The sequence below is a fragment of the Cryptomeria japonica genome, chromosome 4 (assembly GCF_030272615.1).
Source record: "Cryptomeria japonica chromosome 4, Sugi_1.0, whole genome shotgun sequence".
In the NCBI taxonomy this organism is placed as follows: Eukaryota; Viridiplantae; Streptophyta; class Pinopsida; order Cupressales; family Cupressaceae; genus Cryptomeria; species Cryptomeria japonica.
The window spans coordinates 169821499-169841201 of record NC_081408.1 but is presented as its reverse complement, the minus strand read 5'-3'; the positions used below and the strand labels follow the sequence as shown (position 1 = coordinate 169841201).

Here is a 19703-nt window from a genome sequence, read left to right as displayed (position 1 = left end):
CCTTGATTAATTTTAGGGAAATTTCCTTTAAAATTAAAGGGACTATCCATTAAGGTGAAGTTGCCCTTAGTTTTACTAGTATAATCATGCAATTAACTATATATGTTAGTACATCTAAACTCAAAAATATTCAACTTTTCCTCGAATGCTGATAAAAAAATTTATTTCTAAATGATATTGTAGTTGTGGACTTTATTCCTTTATTGAAAGGTTTCTCTCTTTAATATTGATATGATTTGACATATGTCAAACCTTAGATTTACAAGAATTAAATAGTTGCAAATGAGATATTTAATGAGATGTTTTTATAATAAGGGAATTGGTTATATTCCAAGTGCATAAGTTAAAACTCATTTATGAAGCTTACTTTTATAGAGAAACAAGTATAATCCTGCTCTATCTAACCTAAAAGGGAACTCCAAAAAAACTAAAGGGAAAAGAGGAAAGGAAGAGAGAAGAAAAAAATGAACAAGAGAAATAAAATGTTATTTTTATCAACACGTATAAACATTACCAAATTTCAAATTTCCCTATGAAAATAAGATTGGCAACTTATTTCATTTTTAATTTTACCATAACATATGACATGACTGCGGTATTAAAAATGGAGAGTACGAGTGATAACAACAGAGAGGGTGTGTGCAGGGTTGAATGTAGCAGACAAAGTCCAAGTGGAGGTGATCTTGGTTCAAAGGAAGGGGAAGGGGAAGAGAATGATGGAGAGCTTGTTGGGGAGTGGTGTTTCGCTTTTAAGGAGGATGATTCGGCTCTAAGGTTCTTATATGATTCAGATGACGAAGATGTTTCTCTCCTTAATTTGTGGAGGGAGGTGCATAGAAATTTTTCTTTGGTGTGAGAGGGGCATTGGGAAGGATGGCTTATATCCTACTAGTTTCAGATTTGTGGTGCACAAGTTAATAGACAAGCCAATTCCTTTTGCGTCCAAATACGACAACCTGGGACTTGCTCTTAACAGGGGTATTCTTCTACACTCCCTTAGAGTCCATGCATCAATGTAAAATTCCCTTGGTTCTTCCCTTATTGTCAACACCATGTTGTGTTCCTCATGTGATGTGGATGTGGTGCAGACTTGGCCATGGAGATGTATCATGAAGACAAACTACATTCTTCCTTATTTTTAATATTTTATTAATTATTGTAAGGTCACAAAAGATCATTTGTATCAAAACAATTCATGTTGTAAGGCTTGATGAGCCATTTTGTACCAAGAGATCTAATAGGCCTGATAGGGTCAATTGTGATCAAAGTGTGAAGAACATTCGAAAAACGGTTTGAAATTTTGTAATTGGGAAAATTTAATTCATTATAACATATTAGGGGTGTCCATGAAGGCTAGGCTCAACTGTAGTGGTAATTTGTCAAAAGTTGTAAAAAATTGCAAAGTTGCAACATTGCCAAAAAGTTCAAAGAAAGTGTAAGAATGCAATCCATCGGTCATGAGGTGGTTAGAGAAGTTAGGAGGAGTTGGAAATGGTTTTTTATGTTTTATAAAACTATTTTGGTCGAGATCAAGGGGGTTGAGCAGTTTGGAGGGGATTTGACAAAGGTTGTCCATCAAACCCTCAAACTAACATAAGTTTTGAAGGAATCTATGACTGTCACAGAGCCATGGAGGCTCACATTTGGTGTAATTTTGACATGTAGATGTTTTTTAATGATAGAGTAATTAAATATATTTCATATGAATCCTTGCTTATGCATTTTTGTGGAGTATTTGGCAAGATATTGTTTTTTCAAAAACTGTCAAAACCCTACCAAGGGTTGCCCGTTTTGGTCAAACCCTCATAACTTTTGTTTCAACCGTTGGATCTAGATATAAATTGGAGGAAAAAAAATTGATTAGTTAATCTACATTATGACCAAAGAAATTGGCTTCATGATCAATATTTGAAAAGTTATTAACGACTGTTTGTGACAATTCTAATTTTATTTCAATTAATTACTAGAAGATTTGCATTAAACATCATATGACAAAGACCTGATATATTGCCAAGGTTTTTTGATGATTCAAGAATGGTTGTAAATTATTTGTAAGTTTGGTCTTCAAACTAATACATGTCTCGAGTTGATCTCTATTTTCTGATTTTATGACAGTCCATAGTGAAAGTGGTTTGTATGAATAGGAGTTAATTTGGTGTAAGAGTATGCTACCCCTTGGGTTGAAAAGGGTATAGGGATTCCATGAAATCCTTCAAGGATTCAAAACAATTAGATTGTAATCCATTTGTATCCACTTCATAAAGATTGTGATCAGCAATTGTGTGTCTTAGATCAGACAAACTCTTTTTAAAGTTGGCAGTCCTAATTGGAGACATTAGCATGAAATAGTAGTTTCTCATTTCCAACAATGTTTGAGGAGATATTGGAAGATAATTGAAGTGCTCATTGGAGTGGGAATTGTTTGTATTTCTTGAATTATGATCAGACTTGTTTGATTAAGGGCTAGTTGCCTCTTGGATTTGATTTTTGTCTAAGTTTTGATAGTGGAAAGATTCTTATTTTCTTGGAGTTATAAAAAGTGCGAAGTGTTGTATTAAGGTGTATTTTGTAGTCATACTAATGAAGTAACAAGTTCAGTTGACAAGAACAATTAAATCTTGTTAGATGTCTTAGTGATCAGGTTAAAAGGTCTTGGGTCAATAGTGCCCTTGATGGTTTGTGGTTTGTGATAGATGTTTTGCATCAGGATGTTAGGGTTACAAGTGTGGAGGAATTTCCAAGGGATTACTCTCCTGTTGGTAGAAAGATTGTTGATCCTTGCTTTTTTGCTAGCGCTACCAATGATGTGTATTGTGTGCCTAATGTGGGTTCTTGCCTGAGGAATGATTCTAAGGTTAGTTTGCCTGAAGTTTCTATGAGAAATGGTTCTGATGCTTATTTGCATCCCACACTTGGTTGTCCTTCTATGCCTAGTGTGGAGGATTCATCACTTGTTGTTGCTCCTGATCAAGATCCAAGGGTTTCTTTGGATGTTAGTGATCCTACTTCTAATGAATTTTTTAATATGAAGACTAAATCAAGAGCTCCCGATGCGGGGAATTTTACTAAACATGGAACTACTTCTCTTGCCTAAGCCATGGGGTCAAACAACTTTTGTCTAAAAATTTAGTCTCTAGGATTTAAGTTTTTCAGTGATGACTCCTTCAAGTTCCATGTTTGGGTTTGTTTGTCGAGTTTGAATTTGGAGTTTTGGGATGAAGTGGTTTTTATGCTTATTGCCAATACCTTTGGGAAATACTTTGTTGTAGATAAGCTCACTAAACTAAAGAAACATTTATTATGTGCTCGTTTTTGTGTGCTTTTGGAAAAAGACAAAGTGATCCCTTCTCAAGTCACTTTATCTTCCAAACTTGGAGTTTGGGTACAACATATTGATTTTGAAGACTCTTCCATTATTTGTCAATAATTTTGTAAAGTAGGTCATGTCACTGCCAATTGCTTGAGTATCAAGAAACACCACCTCAATTGGAGAAAAAAGTAGGTTATGCCTATTGTTGTTCAAGAATGTTCCACTTCCTTTGAAGTTATGCAAAAGGATGAAAATAGGGGAAAAGCTCCTGTAGAAGGCACAACTATAGATCTTTCTTTAAAGGCCCTTGTATTGGTTAAAGATTCTACCAGTGAACATCTCTCTTGTTCCAGAAAAAAAATTTGAATTGTTGGATCCTTGTTCTAGGATGAAGCAAAAATCATTGGATTAATTTTGGATTCAAACCACCTTGACTTTGGGTTGGGTGGTTATAAATTTTTGTTGGTTTTTGTTTATCATTGTCTCTCTTATGTTTTATGTTGTTTTGTTGTGCTTAATACTTATCTTCACGTACTTTTGTGCAAGGGTCAAGACCCTTTCAAAATCCTCACTTTTATTTATCAAAAACATATGACATAACTAGTTTGAGAGTTTAAGGAAAGTTTCATTTACTTCATGATCATAATTATAATATAAACAATAAAAAGAATTATCACCATATTACATTTGTAGGAAATAGCCCATGGAATTCGCAGCTACATTAGCTAATATCACACGTAATACGTTCTCAAAGAATATTAATACACAATATATTTTTTTATGCTAATAAATTTTAGGAGTCTTTCATTGAGCTACAAGCTCTATCCTAGCATTTACACATGTAGGGGAAGAAGCTGTCTTCCATTTCTTATTGATATTTTTGGATTTACCCCATATCTTTTAATTATATGTACATTCTTCACTCCATACACACCTATTCCCTTGAATTTCACAAATATTGCCTTGCTCGTACACATGTTGACCTTAGTAATTACATTAAATTCAATTGACGTAGTACTTAGATTCAATTTATTCCAATAGATAGGACCACATATACAACTTAGTATGTCTAATTAATTTATGTAGATGGACTAACCTCAATTGTAATCATAACCAATTATATCATCTATTTGGAAATAGCATTGGGAAAGCCATATCAAGTAAACCATCTGAGACATGATAATTCATCGGAGATGGCACTCCAATCCTTGGCCAATCAATTAGTGATCTTAGATCTACATTATGGTTAGTCAAATAAGCATGAATTAGTTCCATGTCCCTTGAGGAATTTGTTGGTTTGGTGTAATCTTTCCTTAGTCCATCTCTATTTTTTAACCGACAAATATATATTCATTTGCATTAGAATCAAACTCCATATTAAAAATGTTTGATTGGTCAATTTAAATATTTTCATTTGAACTAGATGTAAGTCTACTAAGAACATTTTCATCAATTTGAACATCTCTATATAACAATTTTCGTTTTTCTTTTTTAATATTGAATTGATTTATATATTTTCCTTTTATTGACCTTCAAATAGCTCTTTGGGAAATTGATGTCATTTGTGGCTTGATTTTGCCTTGCTGTGACATTCATTCCTACACCCTAAACACTGAAGACTTATAATGGGTCATTGCACTCCTTCCCAAGTTTAAGCCTCATGCCCCATTAGGAATAAGTCCTTGGCTTGAGACCCTTCAACCTTGACTTTCACACCAAATTTGCCACGAGTACCACCACCATTATCTTTGTCTCACCTACATCCAAAAGCATTGCAACAAACATGGAGGCTACATCAGAAGTGGCTCGGTAGCATCCATTACTTCCCATATACTTATCCCCCAACACCATGTGAATGGCATATAGAACCACCCTCACTTGTGATTTAAAGATCTCCATTAACCTTATTTTTGAAATATCACCGAAGGGTCGTAGCTAAACTAGCTCTAATAAGTCACAATTTTTGCATAACACAAAGGTTAGTCGAAAAATACAGATCGTGCTCGGCAAAACTAGTTGAATCTTTCATTTTTTGAAAAAGTGTATAACACAGAGGTTAGTGAGCCGTTTTGGAGCAAGTTTAGCCGCATCCTCACCAAAGTAGGTCATTTGTCTTTTCTTCCACATAAACAATATTAGAATACTTTCCACATTATTGGTTTTATCAAAGCACGTGTTACATCCCTTTAACCCTACCATGGATGAGAAGGTATTATAGTACTAAACCTATGCTTTAGATGTTGAATAGAGTAAGTAAAGGAAGTACGTACATTCGATATTAATTGCTAAATAATATTATGCTAGAATGTGAGTTGTATAATGTGAATGTGTGTGGGCTTTCCTGAGCTACGAGTTGCATACTCTAGTTGGTGATTAAATGAGTAATTAATGAATTTGTAATATTGGTTGCAATGATAATGAATGAAATGATAGAATCGTGTTAGTTTTAACCACTAGATGCTTCAATTGTGTGTGTATATGTATGTATGTATGTATGTATGTATATATGTGTTAAGTGATTGCAAGTACAAGGCATCAATTTCACCTGACTACACAGGTCTAAGCATGACTCAATGATGGTTAACAAGAGATGACACATTGGCCAACTCCCTTAAAACGTGTTTGTCGTATTCGGTTAAGTGTGATTTGTCTATGTTGAGACCCATATTATACCCCGACAACTGCCATTTGATACTTTCTAGTAACCCTGAACCTATGTAAATACGTCGTAGAGAGTGTCTTTGTGTTAATTTTCATTTCAAATGAATTTCATTACTAATATGATTTAAATAGTGATTTTTGTGATTTAGAGGCTAATTAGGTTAACTGAGTTCTAACAAAATATTGTATGTTTTGTATAATAAAATAGTGTTTGAGAAAGTGTTTTAGGTTCTAGGTTTAACCGGGGGTGAAAAGGAAGTGTTTTTCATTTAATTGCAATTTAATATGAAAATGGGATTTTATAGTGTAAATAATTATTTAATATTTAAAAGAGTTTGATAGGACGTATTTGTGCTTGTTTTAATATGCATTGGATAAATAGTGAAATTGAGTTATTTGGGAATTAAGGAATGCATTTTTATGACCTATTTTTTAAATTATTTTCAAAAAGTCAATAGTAATGGCATTTTAAAAGAGGAAAAGAAGGGTATTTGATTATTAGCCAATTTTTGGAGAGGAAAACCCTCTCTATGCTTGGTTCTTAGAATTTGAAATTTTGAATGGGTTGTAGATAGGTATCGATGGGATTTGATGCATTGGAGTAGAAGTTGGGGAGCCTTAAAACTATCCAAAGGATGTGAATCTTCATTTGGTATGTTGGGAATTCTTGTCATTTTCATTTTTGAGCAAAATGAGTTAGGGCTTCTCATATCTCCTTCATTTCTTCATCTTTTGATTTAAGAATTATTGCAAATGAATTGTGACTTAAAAAAAAGTGTTTTCATAATTGGAATGGATTGATTTGAGTGATAAAAAATTTAGTTGTGAGAAAACTTGTGAAATTTGTATTTTGAAATGTTATAATGCCAAATTTTTTGTGGAATGGGTATTGTGGTAATTTTAAGTTGGAAATGGAGTGTTGGGCACCTAATTTCCAAAAGGGTATGTTTAGATTTTTGTTTCTAGATTTTGAAAATTCTTCAATCTTTTTAGTTTAATTAGTGGTGGATGCCCGTGTTGATGGTTTTGTGTGAGAAAATGGAAAAAATAATAGAAGTAAAATTTGAGTACTTTTATAGCATAAAATAAAGTGGAAGGATAGATTTAATATATAAGATTTCTTGTTTTATTCAACTTAAGTCCATTTACATTTGGTTATGATCAATCAAAGATTGAGTATGTGTGTGAATGGTGAAAATGAAAGATGAATGTGACAATTGGTTTAGGATGGTAGAATTCAATGGGGAATGGTAGATTTAGCATGCTTGAATCGATTTGAAGTTGATTTTGATGCTTGATATATGCCTTATTGGGTGTTGATGAATTGATGTTCATGTTGTGAGTAATGGAGGCAATTGTAAATGTGCATAATGGTGATCAGATGTGATTAATGCTTTGTGTTTAATTAAGTAATTGAGTTTGAGTTTTCATGTTTGTTAAGAAAACTATGAACCTTGGTTGTAGTTGATAGGGACAATTGACAGGTGGCTCCAAATGTGAAACTAAGCGTAAATAACCACTTGGTTGGCTCATTGGAAGTAATGTGAAACAAATGATTGGCATATGACAATGAAATGAGCATTTCTTAGTATGTGTGTACCCCCTCATGCCTAAGTGCGTGTTTAGGCTTGGGATGAGTAGGGAAGTTGAGACAATCCATGAGAGATAGCTTAATGATAGTTGACTCTCGTCTACATCAAAGGACCACCCTATCCATGTTAGCTATCTATGCTACACAATGACACTTCCCTATTGTTTTCCCTTATCACCTTAACTACTATTGTAGCTTGAGTAGTACCCATGATGCATTGTACTCTATGTGCAAATTATGTTACCTTCTATGAGCATGTGATTAGTGTGTTTACTCTATGATTGGCGTACATGCGAGCCTTCTTCCCTAAGTGTTTTATATGTTTGTTGTGCTTGGGTTGTGTTTTCATTTCCATAGCATGCTATGGTGGGCCTACAGGCACCACATGGTTGGGTGGCGTTACAAACCACCATTAGGGACCGAAGTCTCGACATTAGATTTGGTACTGAACCTCTTCTCCTTCTTCTCTCCTCTAATGAAATCTAGTTCATGTTATTTCATGCTTATGTATTACTTGAGGACTCACATCCTATGTGTTTTAATCTTGTAATCATGTATCATGGACCCTCACTATGAAGGGAAATGTAATTAAAGAATGATGTATGTGGTTAAGTAGATTTCCATGTGTCAGTGTTGGTACTGGGTATGAAGTACATCACATTATCTATCTTCTGATTTCAATATTATATCATGGTAGTATCATATGAACACTTCAATAGGTGCTCTAAAATGAAAGCAATCGTGTCTTGAGTAGATTTGGAATTGATTTAGTCATCTCCCAATGTTGTCTTGTGTCCGTGTCCCTTTTGGTGTGGTTCATTGTGGTTTGGAATCACTCTAGATTCATTTGGGACAATTCAAAAGGTGTCCCGGTGTCATTTTATGGTGTCTCGAACATCCATGAGAATGTTGGTGAAGGTTTAGGGAAGTTTAGGGTGGATTGGACACGTCTAGGATCCACCTGATTTTCAACTAGTCTTGTAGATGTCTCCTAGTGACCCATAGATGCTTGTCTTTTTTTCATATGTTTTCATCTAGTTCTCTCAATTCGAGTGTCGTATGGATATTTTGCCTTCACAAAGTGTTCGAGAGCCCAATTTGTCCATCTGAGAAGCTCATTGGTCAGAACAGATGCATGTCTTAAAGGTCATCAACGCAAGTCTACTGGTTCGTAGCACACCAGTGTGAGTCAAGGATAGTAGCATAAGTTTAGGACATTGGAGCAATGTGCTAGTGCAATCTAGGCATGCAAGTGTCCTTTTTGGGTGCCTATGTTCCTCAGTTCAAACAATTAGGGTTTTGGGGGTTCTGGGAGCCCAGTTTGACTCCATTTCAGTTGCATTGTGAAGGTATTGACGTTTGGGAACCCTCAAAGGTGTTGTGTGTTGGTTTAGAGTGAGTTTGGTAGGTGTTGATAGATGTCCAATACAAGACAATACTTGTTGGAACCCATCAATGACACCTAAGACCTAATAGGTGGTGTTGTTTATTGAATCAAGTCTTGTAACTTTGGTGATGGTCTTGTGTGACCCTAATCACCTCAATAACCTTATCCTGTGGTTTTGGAGACCTTTCCCCATGTTTAATTAGTGTTTCAGGTGTTAAATCTTATGCTTGTGCATTATCAGATATCGACAAGTTGACCTTATCTGGAGGTTTGAGCATTAGTTCTTGGTTGCTCATATATGGAACTCATTTACTTCAAAATAAAATATTTCCATGTATTTCTTGTGCATTTTGCTCTTATCCTCTATGGTTCCTTCATGGGGCATTACAACACAAAATTATCATTTAGCCCTCACAATCACAAAGGATAGCCTCTTGGAATTCTTAATAGGAGTAGAGACTCAAGCACAAAAGGAGAAAGATGATTTTGCATGTAATTCATAATTATGTTTGTATACTTTCTTTCCCATCCAAATTTGTATGCAATCCTCCATTTTCTAAACCCCTTATTCCTCCATCATAATCACACAAATGGATACTCATATCCAAGATTGGACAAATAAAGGAGCTCATAACCAAAATTTAAATCCTCACATGGGAGCCACACCCACTAATAACCTCAAAACAAGGAAGACTTAACTCTCTCAAAAGGTCTACCCCATACACACAAAAAAAAATTACAAAACTTTACAACCTACCAAAAATCCTTCCGCACACAAAATAGATTATAATACGACAATTCGCAAGTTTCTTTCCTCCAAAGAACATACAAATTCAAAAATGTCTCATCATTCATATGCACATCAACACAACAATCTAGAAAATAGGGTAAATTGATATAGGCTGAAAATGTTATCCAAATGTTAGAAGTTAGTGTAGATTCTTCAATGTTACAAATATGAAACAATGTGTTATCATTAATGTCAACCTATGATGATTGAATGTCCAATGGGGGAGATTGTTGCATAAGAATGTTGCAGTTGTAGTGACAATATATTGTTCCTAATTAAGAGTTGTAATGTTGTGTTGTATACATGCTTCTGAATTTCATAGTTGGATGTCAAATGTACTGATCTGAAGTTCATGGTTAGATGCCAAATAAGTGGTGTTCTAAAGCTTATGGTTGGATTGTTGTTGCAATGAAACAAATCATGTATGTTGTGCCAATTTTGGTGTCTCTGGCTAGAGATTGTACCACATTTATTACATCTTAATATAATTAGTATAGGTTAAGATAATATGATAATTGGATGGAGAAGTTTTGTATGGGAACTACAAACGTTAGAAACCAATACATATCAATGTAAAATTATCTTGATGAATTTTAATATGATATTATATCAATGTAGTAAAACCATGGCATAATTATTGTTTCATTTTTTTTAGTTTTTTTTGGTATGTCCGTCATTTTCAATAGAAATAATACACATGAATCTATCTACTTGAAATGATCGAGACAAAAACTTTCTATACGAACTATTCCAAATAAAGGTTATGAACGGGATAGGACCTAACAAATATCATGGATATAATAGAACCTAATCGCAAGTTACACGTGAAACGTAATCCACTAATTCAAGTCACAGCTACAAGTTTTGCATTAACTGAATGGTATAGCACAATTCTTGGAAACTCAAAAGCGCTTCAAACTATTTTATTCTCAAAATCTTGCCGATATTATATCAAATAATAAGGGGAAAAAATCAGGGAAGTCTCTCGAAGTGATTTCTTGAGATCAAACAATTTACAAATAATAATTACATAATTGCATCTCCTGCGTCTCTTTTTCTTTTCGATTTATGCTTGTGTTCTCTTTCATGAAAATGATCCGCAGGAAACTCATTACTAACCATGCCACCATCTTTGGCTCCAATATCTGCATTTAATTTTCTTTTGGATTTGTGCTTATGATCTCTTTCATAAAAATGCTCTGCAGAAAATTCTTTATTATCTTTGCTTCCATCTCTGATTTCAGTATCTCTATCCTTTCTTTTACTTTTTGATTTCTGTTTGTATTCACTTTCATTAATATAATCTGCACGAAGCTCTTTCCTAGATGGGCTATCATCTTTAACTTCATCACCCATATTTTCTATTATCCTTTCTCTTTTCTTCTCATTTTTTTGCTTTTTCCTGCACTTCACAGTCAAACTTTACTATGAAACCTGGAAAATGTGAATTGCAAAGAAAAAAATCAAACCTGAATTGGATATTAATATTCATAAAGAGTCAAAGAAAATACTCATAAAGGCACTTGCACATAACCAGTGAATGGTAGTCAAAAAATACTAATGTGGATCATTGAAAAGAACCTTGACTATGTTACAAATATAGGGGGCTCGATCATGAAAACAAATTTAAAGAGGAAATTGAAATCCCAAACCTCTCCGAATCCAACGCTGGAATATTCTCCAATGAGGATAGTAGCCAGTTGACACAGCCAGTGTTTGGAGGCTTCAAAGACCCACAGATGTCCAGAAAGGACTCCTCTTGCACGCTACAAATTAAAAAGTTCCAAAAAATACATTACATTGAGAAATATGCATAACGCACATCAGCTTCACTTAATGAAAATGCTAGGCCTGTACATTTTAGTATTTAATTTTCTCCTAATATCAAGAAGAAAGTATATGTAACAGAGGCATGTCAATTTCCATATTGCCAGCATCATAAACTAAACAAATCATTAACAAGATTTTTCTTATTTTTAGTCAAAGGTTATATAAAATCCTGTCGTGAGTAAAATTTTTAACATTTAATGATTTGTTGCCTTGATTGAGGCAGTATTGATTGTTATTAGGATTCTCTCCATTTCATGCATCTAGTTACTTAATGCTCACACTGTGAACTCAACAGTCAATTCAGACAGTGTTGCTAATTTCCCAACGTCATAAACTAAATGAACTATCACCTCATTTTTTTTAAATATTCTAGGGAAGCTCACATTGAATTTCGTTCAAACTCCAAAACATAGGCAATGGCATAGAGCCCTTCCCCTTCACCATTTTGTAGATCTGGATCATGTCATTTTTTGTCGACAATTTCAGCAGAACTGTTGCTAGGTGTCTGAAAATCGGTTTTGGGTGAAGAAATGAAGATAGACAGAAAAGTGAAAGTATCCAGTAAAAATGTGGATAAAAATACACCCATGACGATGAAAGGCAGCAACTGAAAGATGAAGGAAAAAGAAGAGGAGATTAAAAGCACACCTATATGCACTATATATATTATTTCATACTTTCATACATATTCCCTTAAAAAACCTTACAACCAATCGTTTAACATGATGAAATATTATCCTCTATCTAGCATGGTATCATAGAAACAACATTCGCTTATAGTTCACCTCAGACCAGAGAAGAAACTATGAAAAATACGAAGATTAGAATCAGAGTCAAATCTTGAAACTAGTGAGATAATAATCTTTCATTATAACGGTCTCTTCACCTAAAATTCAAACTGCTAGCAAAGGAAACTCTTATTTGTAAGCCTATCGAAATTCTCTCTAATTCAATGCAATAGGAGTTTTTACCTTTTTACAACAAATTTTATCTTGCTCCCAAGTCTAATTACATGATTATTAGAGGTGCTCGCCCAGAAGGGGGTGCCATTAACCTGGAAAAAGAATCGAGCATATAAAACTGGCTTTCAGAACAATATGAATTAAAAAGATTCATATAATATATTAAGCCAAAGCAAAATAATGTATCTATGAAACGCATATAATCATAAGAGTACCAAAACATACGAAACAATATCAACAAACAGTTATGCTACATGTGCTCCACATATAACTTCTTAGAATCACCAATAAAGAAGCTGTGCATTAAAAAACCAACAGATCTTACGTTATCCTGATAACTGAAATCTTCATGTATATCTGAAAATGCAATTGCTGCATTGAAGATGCCCAGTACAATGGCCCCCATGTAATCCTTTTCAACTTTGTTCACTGTACCTTCTGTGGTTAGCAAATTTTGTTAAGAAATATAGATTACAGTGGAATATCGGCACTTTTTAATATATACAATTATCTGCAATGAAAATGACTAAAGCAAAAACAACATTGCTCACACTAAAATGATTCGACATACATAAGATTTCAAGATATTTTTTAAAGCACGTGCTTAACTAGTACTAAACACAATAAGATAATTGCAATCAAACAATAGCTATGATGAGGCAAACCTACCACAAGCATTGGTGTAGAAGACAAGATTGACTGTGATTGCAGCATGTGCAAAAAATTTAGAACCAATTGTGAACATGTGCAGATTGATATATGTTGTTGGAACCTTTTGGGGAGATGTGCACATTGTACATTGAATTTAACATGTGACCATGCAGATTGTATCGATGATAAGTCATGTGATGGCATATATCCATGTGCTATGTAGTCATTATATGTAAGTTGAGTGGATTAATGAGAGTTTGTAATTAGTGTTGACGGATTAGGTCCTGTTGTGACGTATTCACGCATCGCCCCATTATAAATGGGGACCCCTACTTTTTGCTTTCTAGGGTTTGCTTTCTAGGTTTTTAGGGTTTTGTCTGTTAGCCTTTGCATTTTGAGTGTCGCCAGGGGGATCACTAGGATGGCAGGGTCTGCTTGAGCCAGGGTGAGTCAGCAGGTGCTCCAGGTTAGGGTTTCTTTGAGAGTCTTCCTTAGGGCCTGGTTTTGCTCTTGTTGCTAATTGTGTCTTGCTTGGTGAGTATCATCCTTGAAGGTCTGAGTTAGGTCAAGTTGGTGAGTGATGAAGTCTGGAATGTCTTCCTGATCCTGAAATTTGGCTAAGTCTGGAATGTCTTCCTGATCCTGAAATTTGACTAAGTCTGGAAAACTGAAGAGTCCTCCAAAAACTAGATTTTGCATTACAACTCCTGGAGGTCCGAAACCACTCTCAAACATCCTGACAGTATATATGGAATATAACTTAAAGTATTTCACTTATACTTAAATGTTATATTCCATACATGAATCCTGACGGAGAGACCAAAATGTCAAATTTCGCTACTGACCCTTCCAAAGGGTCCAAAGCGAATTTCACTCTTGACCCTTCCAAAGGGTCCAGAGCGAAATTCTCTCTAGACACTATTTTCTCCCTTGTTTGGGCTAACTTCCTTGTTCCTTGGACATGGTGGGGGTAAATTGGTCATGTTCTTGCCTAAGGAAGTGATTGAAAGTATTGAAAAGTGAGGGTTTTGTCCAAGAATGGGAATTTCGCTCCTGACCCTTCCAAAGGGTCCAGAGCGAAATTCCCCATTAACCTCATTTTCTTCCTTGTCTAGACCAACATTCTAGTTCCTTGGACATATTTGGAAGTGGATTAGCATGTCTTTGCCTTTTGAAGTGATGGGATGTAAAAATGTGAAGGATTTTGTCCTAAAACTAGAATTTCGCTCCTGACCCTTCCAAAGGGTCCAGAGCGAAATTCTTGGAAACTCATATTTTCTTCTTGGAGATGGTCAAATTCTTGAGTTTTGTGGCATGGTTAGAAAGACTTTGATGTGTTCTTGCCTAGAACAAGAATTTCGCTCCTAACCCTTCCAAAGGGTCCAGAGCAAAATTCTTGATAAACCTCTTTTGCTTCCATGTTTAGGCCCCAAACCTTGTTCCTTGGGCGAAGAGTGGTGTATTTTTACCTTGCAAAGAAGATTGGAGTTGAAAAGATGAAATACCAAGCCTAGAATGGGAATTTCGCTCCTGACCCTTGCAAAGGGCCCAGAGCGAAATTCCCCAAAACCTCTCTTTTCTCCCAATTTTATGCCAAGACAAGTATGGATCAAGGTGAATTGGGATTGGAGATGTCCTTAGGAATGACTTTGAGTTGCTAGCAATCAATGAATTTGAAGGAATTGAGCAAAACCAAGAATTTCGCTCCTGGCCCTTCCAAAGGGTCCAGAGCGAAATTCCTAAGATCACCTATTTTCCTTGCAGATCAAGTCAAGTCTTTGGTTTTTATGGCTTGGATGGGTGTGAAGAGGTGTGTCCTTGCCTTTTGAAGTTGATTGAAGTTGAAAGGATGAAGAAATAAGCTCAAAACAAGATTTTCGCTCTTGACCCTTCCAAAGGGTCCAAAGCGAAAATCCTAAAACCCATCCTATCCTCCAAACTTTGTGCCAAGCTAGGCCTAGACCAAGGTGAGAGAAGTCCTTAGGATTGCCCTTGAATGGATTTTGACCACCAAAAATGTAAATTTTGAGCTAGGACAAGGATTTCGCTCTTGACCCTTCCAAAGGGTCCAGAGCGAAATCCTAGATAGGTCTTGTCCCTGGCCATGATTTTGAGCGAATTTTCCTTTTTCAAGCCTTTTGGAGATCAAGTGAATATTGTCAGGTTGAGAAATGGATCCAAATGAGGGAGTCAAGGGGTAACAATGTGAAAAGAATGGAGCTAGGTAAGAGAAGACAAGCAAGGAATGAATTTCGCTCCTAACCCTTCCAAAGGGTCCAGAGCGAAATTCTTCTAACTACCTATTTTCTCCTTGTGTGAAGCCAGGACTTTGATTCCTAGGGCGTGGTTGAGGATGGAATGATGTTACTTTGCCTTGCAAGATGAAGTGAAGTGAAGGAGATGAAGAATCAAGCCTAAGACTTGAATTTCACTCTTGACCCTTCCAAAGGGTCCAGGGCGAAATTCACAAAATGTCCTTTTTCCTTCAAGTTTGAGCTAAGCCAGGATAGTGGTCAAGGAGGATTGGACTTGGAGATTGCCACAATCATGCGTTTGAGTAAGTTTTGAGTTCAAGAAATATGAATTTTGAGCTAAGGGATGAATTTCGCTCCTAACCCTTCCAAAGGGTCCAGAGCAAAATTCTCATGATCACTTAATTCACCCATGATGGAAGCTAAAAAATGAATCCCTAGGCTTTTGAAAAGCTAAAACTAGCATATGCTTACCTTGAAGAGCAATTCGGAGTGAAGGAGTGAGGCGATTGAGACCTAATCATGGAAATCACTCTTGACCCTTCCAAAGGGTCCAAGGCGAAATCCTTTGAAACTCCTATTTTTCACCTTGTTTGAGCTAGGCTAGGCCTTAGATTATGAAATGATGAAATGAGGTCTAAATTGGCCAGGAATGCAAATTTCGCTCCTGACCCTTCCAAAGGGTCCAGAGCGAAATTCTTATAGGGCCTGTCCTTGGGGACAATCTTGAGCAAACTTCATTTTGATGTCTTCATGTTGATGATTTAAGGTAGAAAATGCTATGTTAGAATGAATTTATTATGTGTCCTTAATCATCTTATGGTTTGTTTTGCAAATGAAAGAAGACCAGGCCAGGACAAGGACGACCTATTTCAGTCCGTCCTCATCAAGGACATTCCAAAAGCACAAAGATAGACTCAAGGTGTTTTGAAACGTTGGAAAACTACAGGTGTTCAAGAAGTTGCCAAAACCTTCACTTCGCCACACTAAGGAACCACAAGATGACAAAGAAAGGCTTTGCCAGCACTTCGGGGCGAGATATGCTACTAGAGAAGAAAGACTTGACAATAAGAAAGCCTGGTCAAGCAAAGTAAGTACATCATTCATCATGTCAAAAGACAGAAAAGGATCAACCAAGTCACAAGCGTTAGACAAGGTGGCATCCCAGTCATCATTTCTCCGATCGGATTGGTCCACCTCAGCATGACCAGGTTCAATGTACCTAATTTATCAGAGGCGACACAAACTTCGATGTACCTACCCTTACTTCCTATTGGTCCTCGCTCCGAGAATGTAATTTTATAATTGGCTAAGGAAGTTTGTTGCAACAAACCCTAATTAGGGTTTCTATCTTGTAATCCTAGCCATTGATTTTAAGACAATCAGAGCCGTCTGTTTGTAAAGGGCTCCCTATATAAAGCCTTGGCTCCTCATTTGTAAAGGTTAATAGTTAGCTAATAGTTAATGGTCGGTGAATAGTTAGAAATAGTGAATAGTCAGCTGATAGAATAGCAATTAGAGTAGATTAGGAGGACAAGGCAAGAAATTGTTGCCATTGATTGTAAATAAACTTCATTTTCATTGAAGTTATGGTGAAGTGTGTTGTTTCTTTGCAATATGCATGGTCTCTTGTTGAATCTTCATTTTAGATGATAAGTAATCAAATTGAATGAAAGAAGTTATTGAATGAACTCGCGTGGAATCCACCTAGTCCAAACCACTAGCCTTTTGATTACTGTAAGAGCGCCTTGCGTGGTCAACTGGCATAGAACGAGCTTAATCCCGAGTCATAACACCTCTGTTGTTCGCGCATTATCTTGAATGGTGATCAGTATTTGATGGTGTACAATTTGGACATATTTGAAACATCCCTTAGAAGATCGCACTAAGTTGGTATTGAATTGTTCAACCTGATGGTGAGACCCAGCCCAGTAGGACTCCACCTAGTCATTCATCCATCTTCTTGCATTCTAGGTCTTAGAGTAGACTTCCTGAACCTTGTATCTTTTGCCATTTCTTTATCTTCGAGTTAGTAAATAGGACTTGTGATTCCAACAAATCAGACGTTTAGGTCATCGAATGTAAGTCCCCTTGTGATTCCAGCAAAATCACATCGTACCACAAAGAGCTTATCCACATGTAGAGAACCTACATATCAGAACCTTGGAGTTACTCCGACTGATCCTTCGGTGAGATCTTCAACAGTCGGGAAACTTTGTTCAAAAGAGGATAAGGTACCTTTAGGTATTTTATTCTGTGTTTGGTCGTGTACAAAAGACACATCAACAGGTCCACATGCCTATGTTTTGTATTTACTTACCATGTGCCAATAAAAGAAAGAATATCCTCGTGCCTATGTTTTGTATTTACTTACCATGTGCCTACAAAAGAAAGAAAATCTTATACACACAAGTATAATGCTGCATTGATACATATGGTTTTAAGGCCTAAACACCAAGTGACAATAGAAGTTGTTATGTCTATCTTATCATCTCTCTCTTTGTAATGGTGAAATTAGCACACCCATGGCATTTCCCATTTAGTTTTGTCCCCACCTTGATGGTAAAGTTCTTAATGCAATAACATATCAACAAGTGGCATGCTCTTGTGTTGAGTTTGGCTTGTGGCTTGGTCCCTATCCATCTTGGACACCAATTCCAAAAGCATCCACCATTTACTCGTCATGATTGCACCCTAATTCGCAGTTACTTTCATACATTTTAGCCCTAGGGTTTATTTTTGTGCGTTTGAGTTGGTCCCTATCCATCTTGGACACCAATTCCAAAAGCATCCGCCATTTACTCATCATGATTGCACCCTCACTCGCAGTTCCTTTCATACATTTGCTCCCTACCCCAAAATTATCATTTTAGCCCTAGGGTTTATTTTTGTGTGCTTGAGTTTGACCTGGTTTAATCTTAGGCATGCAAGAATGACCTCAGAATTCAAATTCCAACATTCTTGCCCTTTCCTACTAGCTGTTATGAGTTGACTTAACACACATTTGTGCAACATGTCACCATGTCATGGTATCTAAAGAAATTCAATGTGCACTTAATTTCAGAGGGACATCACAAGAAGATTATATGGGAGAACAGTTAGAGCACCCTTCAATTTCTAAAGAGTGATAAAAAATCAGATCCACGTCATCATGTTTGTCTACACTATCTTTGACATCACTCATCACTGTTAATCCAGTCCACCAAAGGGGATTGACCTCAGCAAACCCGTTCAACTATCAAGTTGGCAAACTACTAAACATTGTCCTTAGACACCATCTTGGCAAGTTTAGCTGTCTAGAAGACAAAGGGATTGCATAGGTTTTCAAGTGCATATTCTCTCAAATCAATTTTGTGCAACACAAATTAAATCTGCCCATCAAATCAAGTCCCCACCACATGGGAATCAATAGCAGAGTTTTTTGAGAGTCACCAGACAGTGGCAAACTAATTCTACATAGCTTCAGCATTATCCATTATTGGTTTTAAAGCCAACTACCCCTAACCCTCACACCTAATTTTTGTACAATCATTCCAATTGGCTATCCAGACTCTAATTAATCTAAACTATTTATGCTTATTTAATGAAATAAATTATTTAGCTTGGAATAAAGGGGGTTTTATTTCGTTACATTTTTCATAAAGCTGACTTATTCTATACCCCTTGGGGTTGTGATTTAGGGTTTTATCTTTTAAATTATGGCTTTTTGTTGATTTTTCTTAGTGCTATATTTTATTTTCAGATTTGCTAAGGGTTTAATTTCCCTTTCTTATCGGTGCTTTATACTCCATAGCCACCTCTTATTTTAGGTTTTGTGATTCATTGTGTGACCTTGCTTTTGATCCCTCTACCTACCCTTGGATCTGCTTTTAAGGTTTTATTTCCGTATCTGATTTCTGTCTGATTTTCTGATTTTACAAATCTGAGAGTGATTGGCATTGCTTAATCTTTCCATCTCTCTTAACAATATTGTTGCTACTCAGAATCTTAATCTTCCTTTTGCAAAGGAATGTTCATTTGAACCCTAACATAGCTACTCAATCCAATGATGCTCATGTTGAGAACAATTTAAAAGAGCATGAAGAACAAAATGATTATGACCACGATGTAAATATAGCTAAACAATATCTTGCTCTTACTGGCCAATTGCTTATTGATGCAGTCACCAATGCATAATGTCCTCAACAATTGGAAATTCTTTACATTAAATACTAGTGGGTGCTCTATTTTGCATAGATATTCTTCATGGTATTCGTAGTTTGTTAGCTT

General features: G+C 35.9%; 1 protein-coding gene across 1 annotated transcript in view; it reads right to left on the bottom strand.

Moving 5' to 3' along the window:
* Positions 1–10581: 10581 nt before the first annotated feature.
* Positions 10582–19703, bottom strand: part of LOC131048989 (DNA-directed RNA polymerase I subunit rpa43) — an 81816-nt gene continuing 72694 nt past the window's right edge. Inside the window, exons 4-7 of the mRNA XM_057982984.2 lie at positions 12857–12969; positions 12541–12623; positions 11392–11505; positions 10582–11141 (exon numbers count right to left, since the gene is read on the bottom strand). Coding sequence (XP_057838967.2) covers positions 10766–11141; positions 11392–11505; positions 12541–12623; positions 12857–12969 — 686 coding nt within the window. The 3' untranslated portion in view covers positions 10582–10765. The remainder of the gene's footprint in view (positions 11142–11391; positions 11506–12540; positions 12624–12856; positions 12970–19703) is intronic.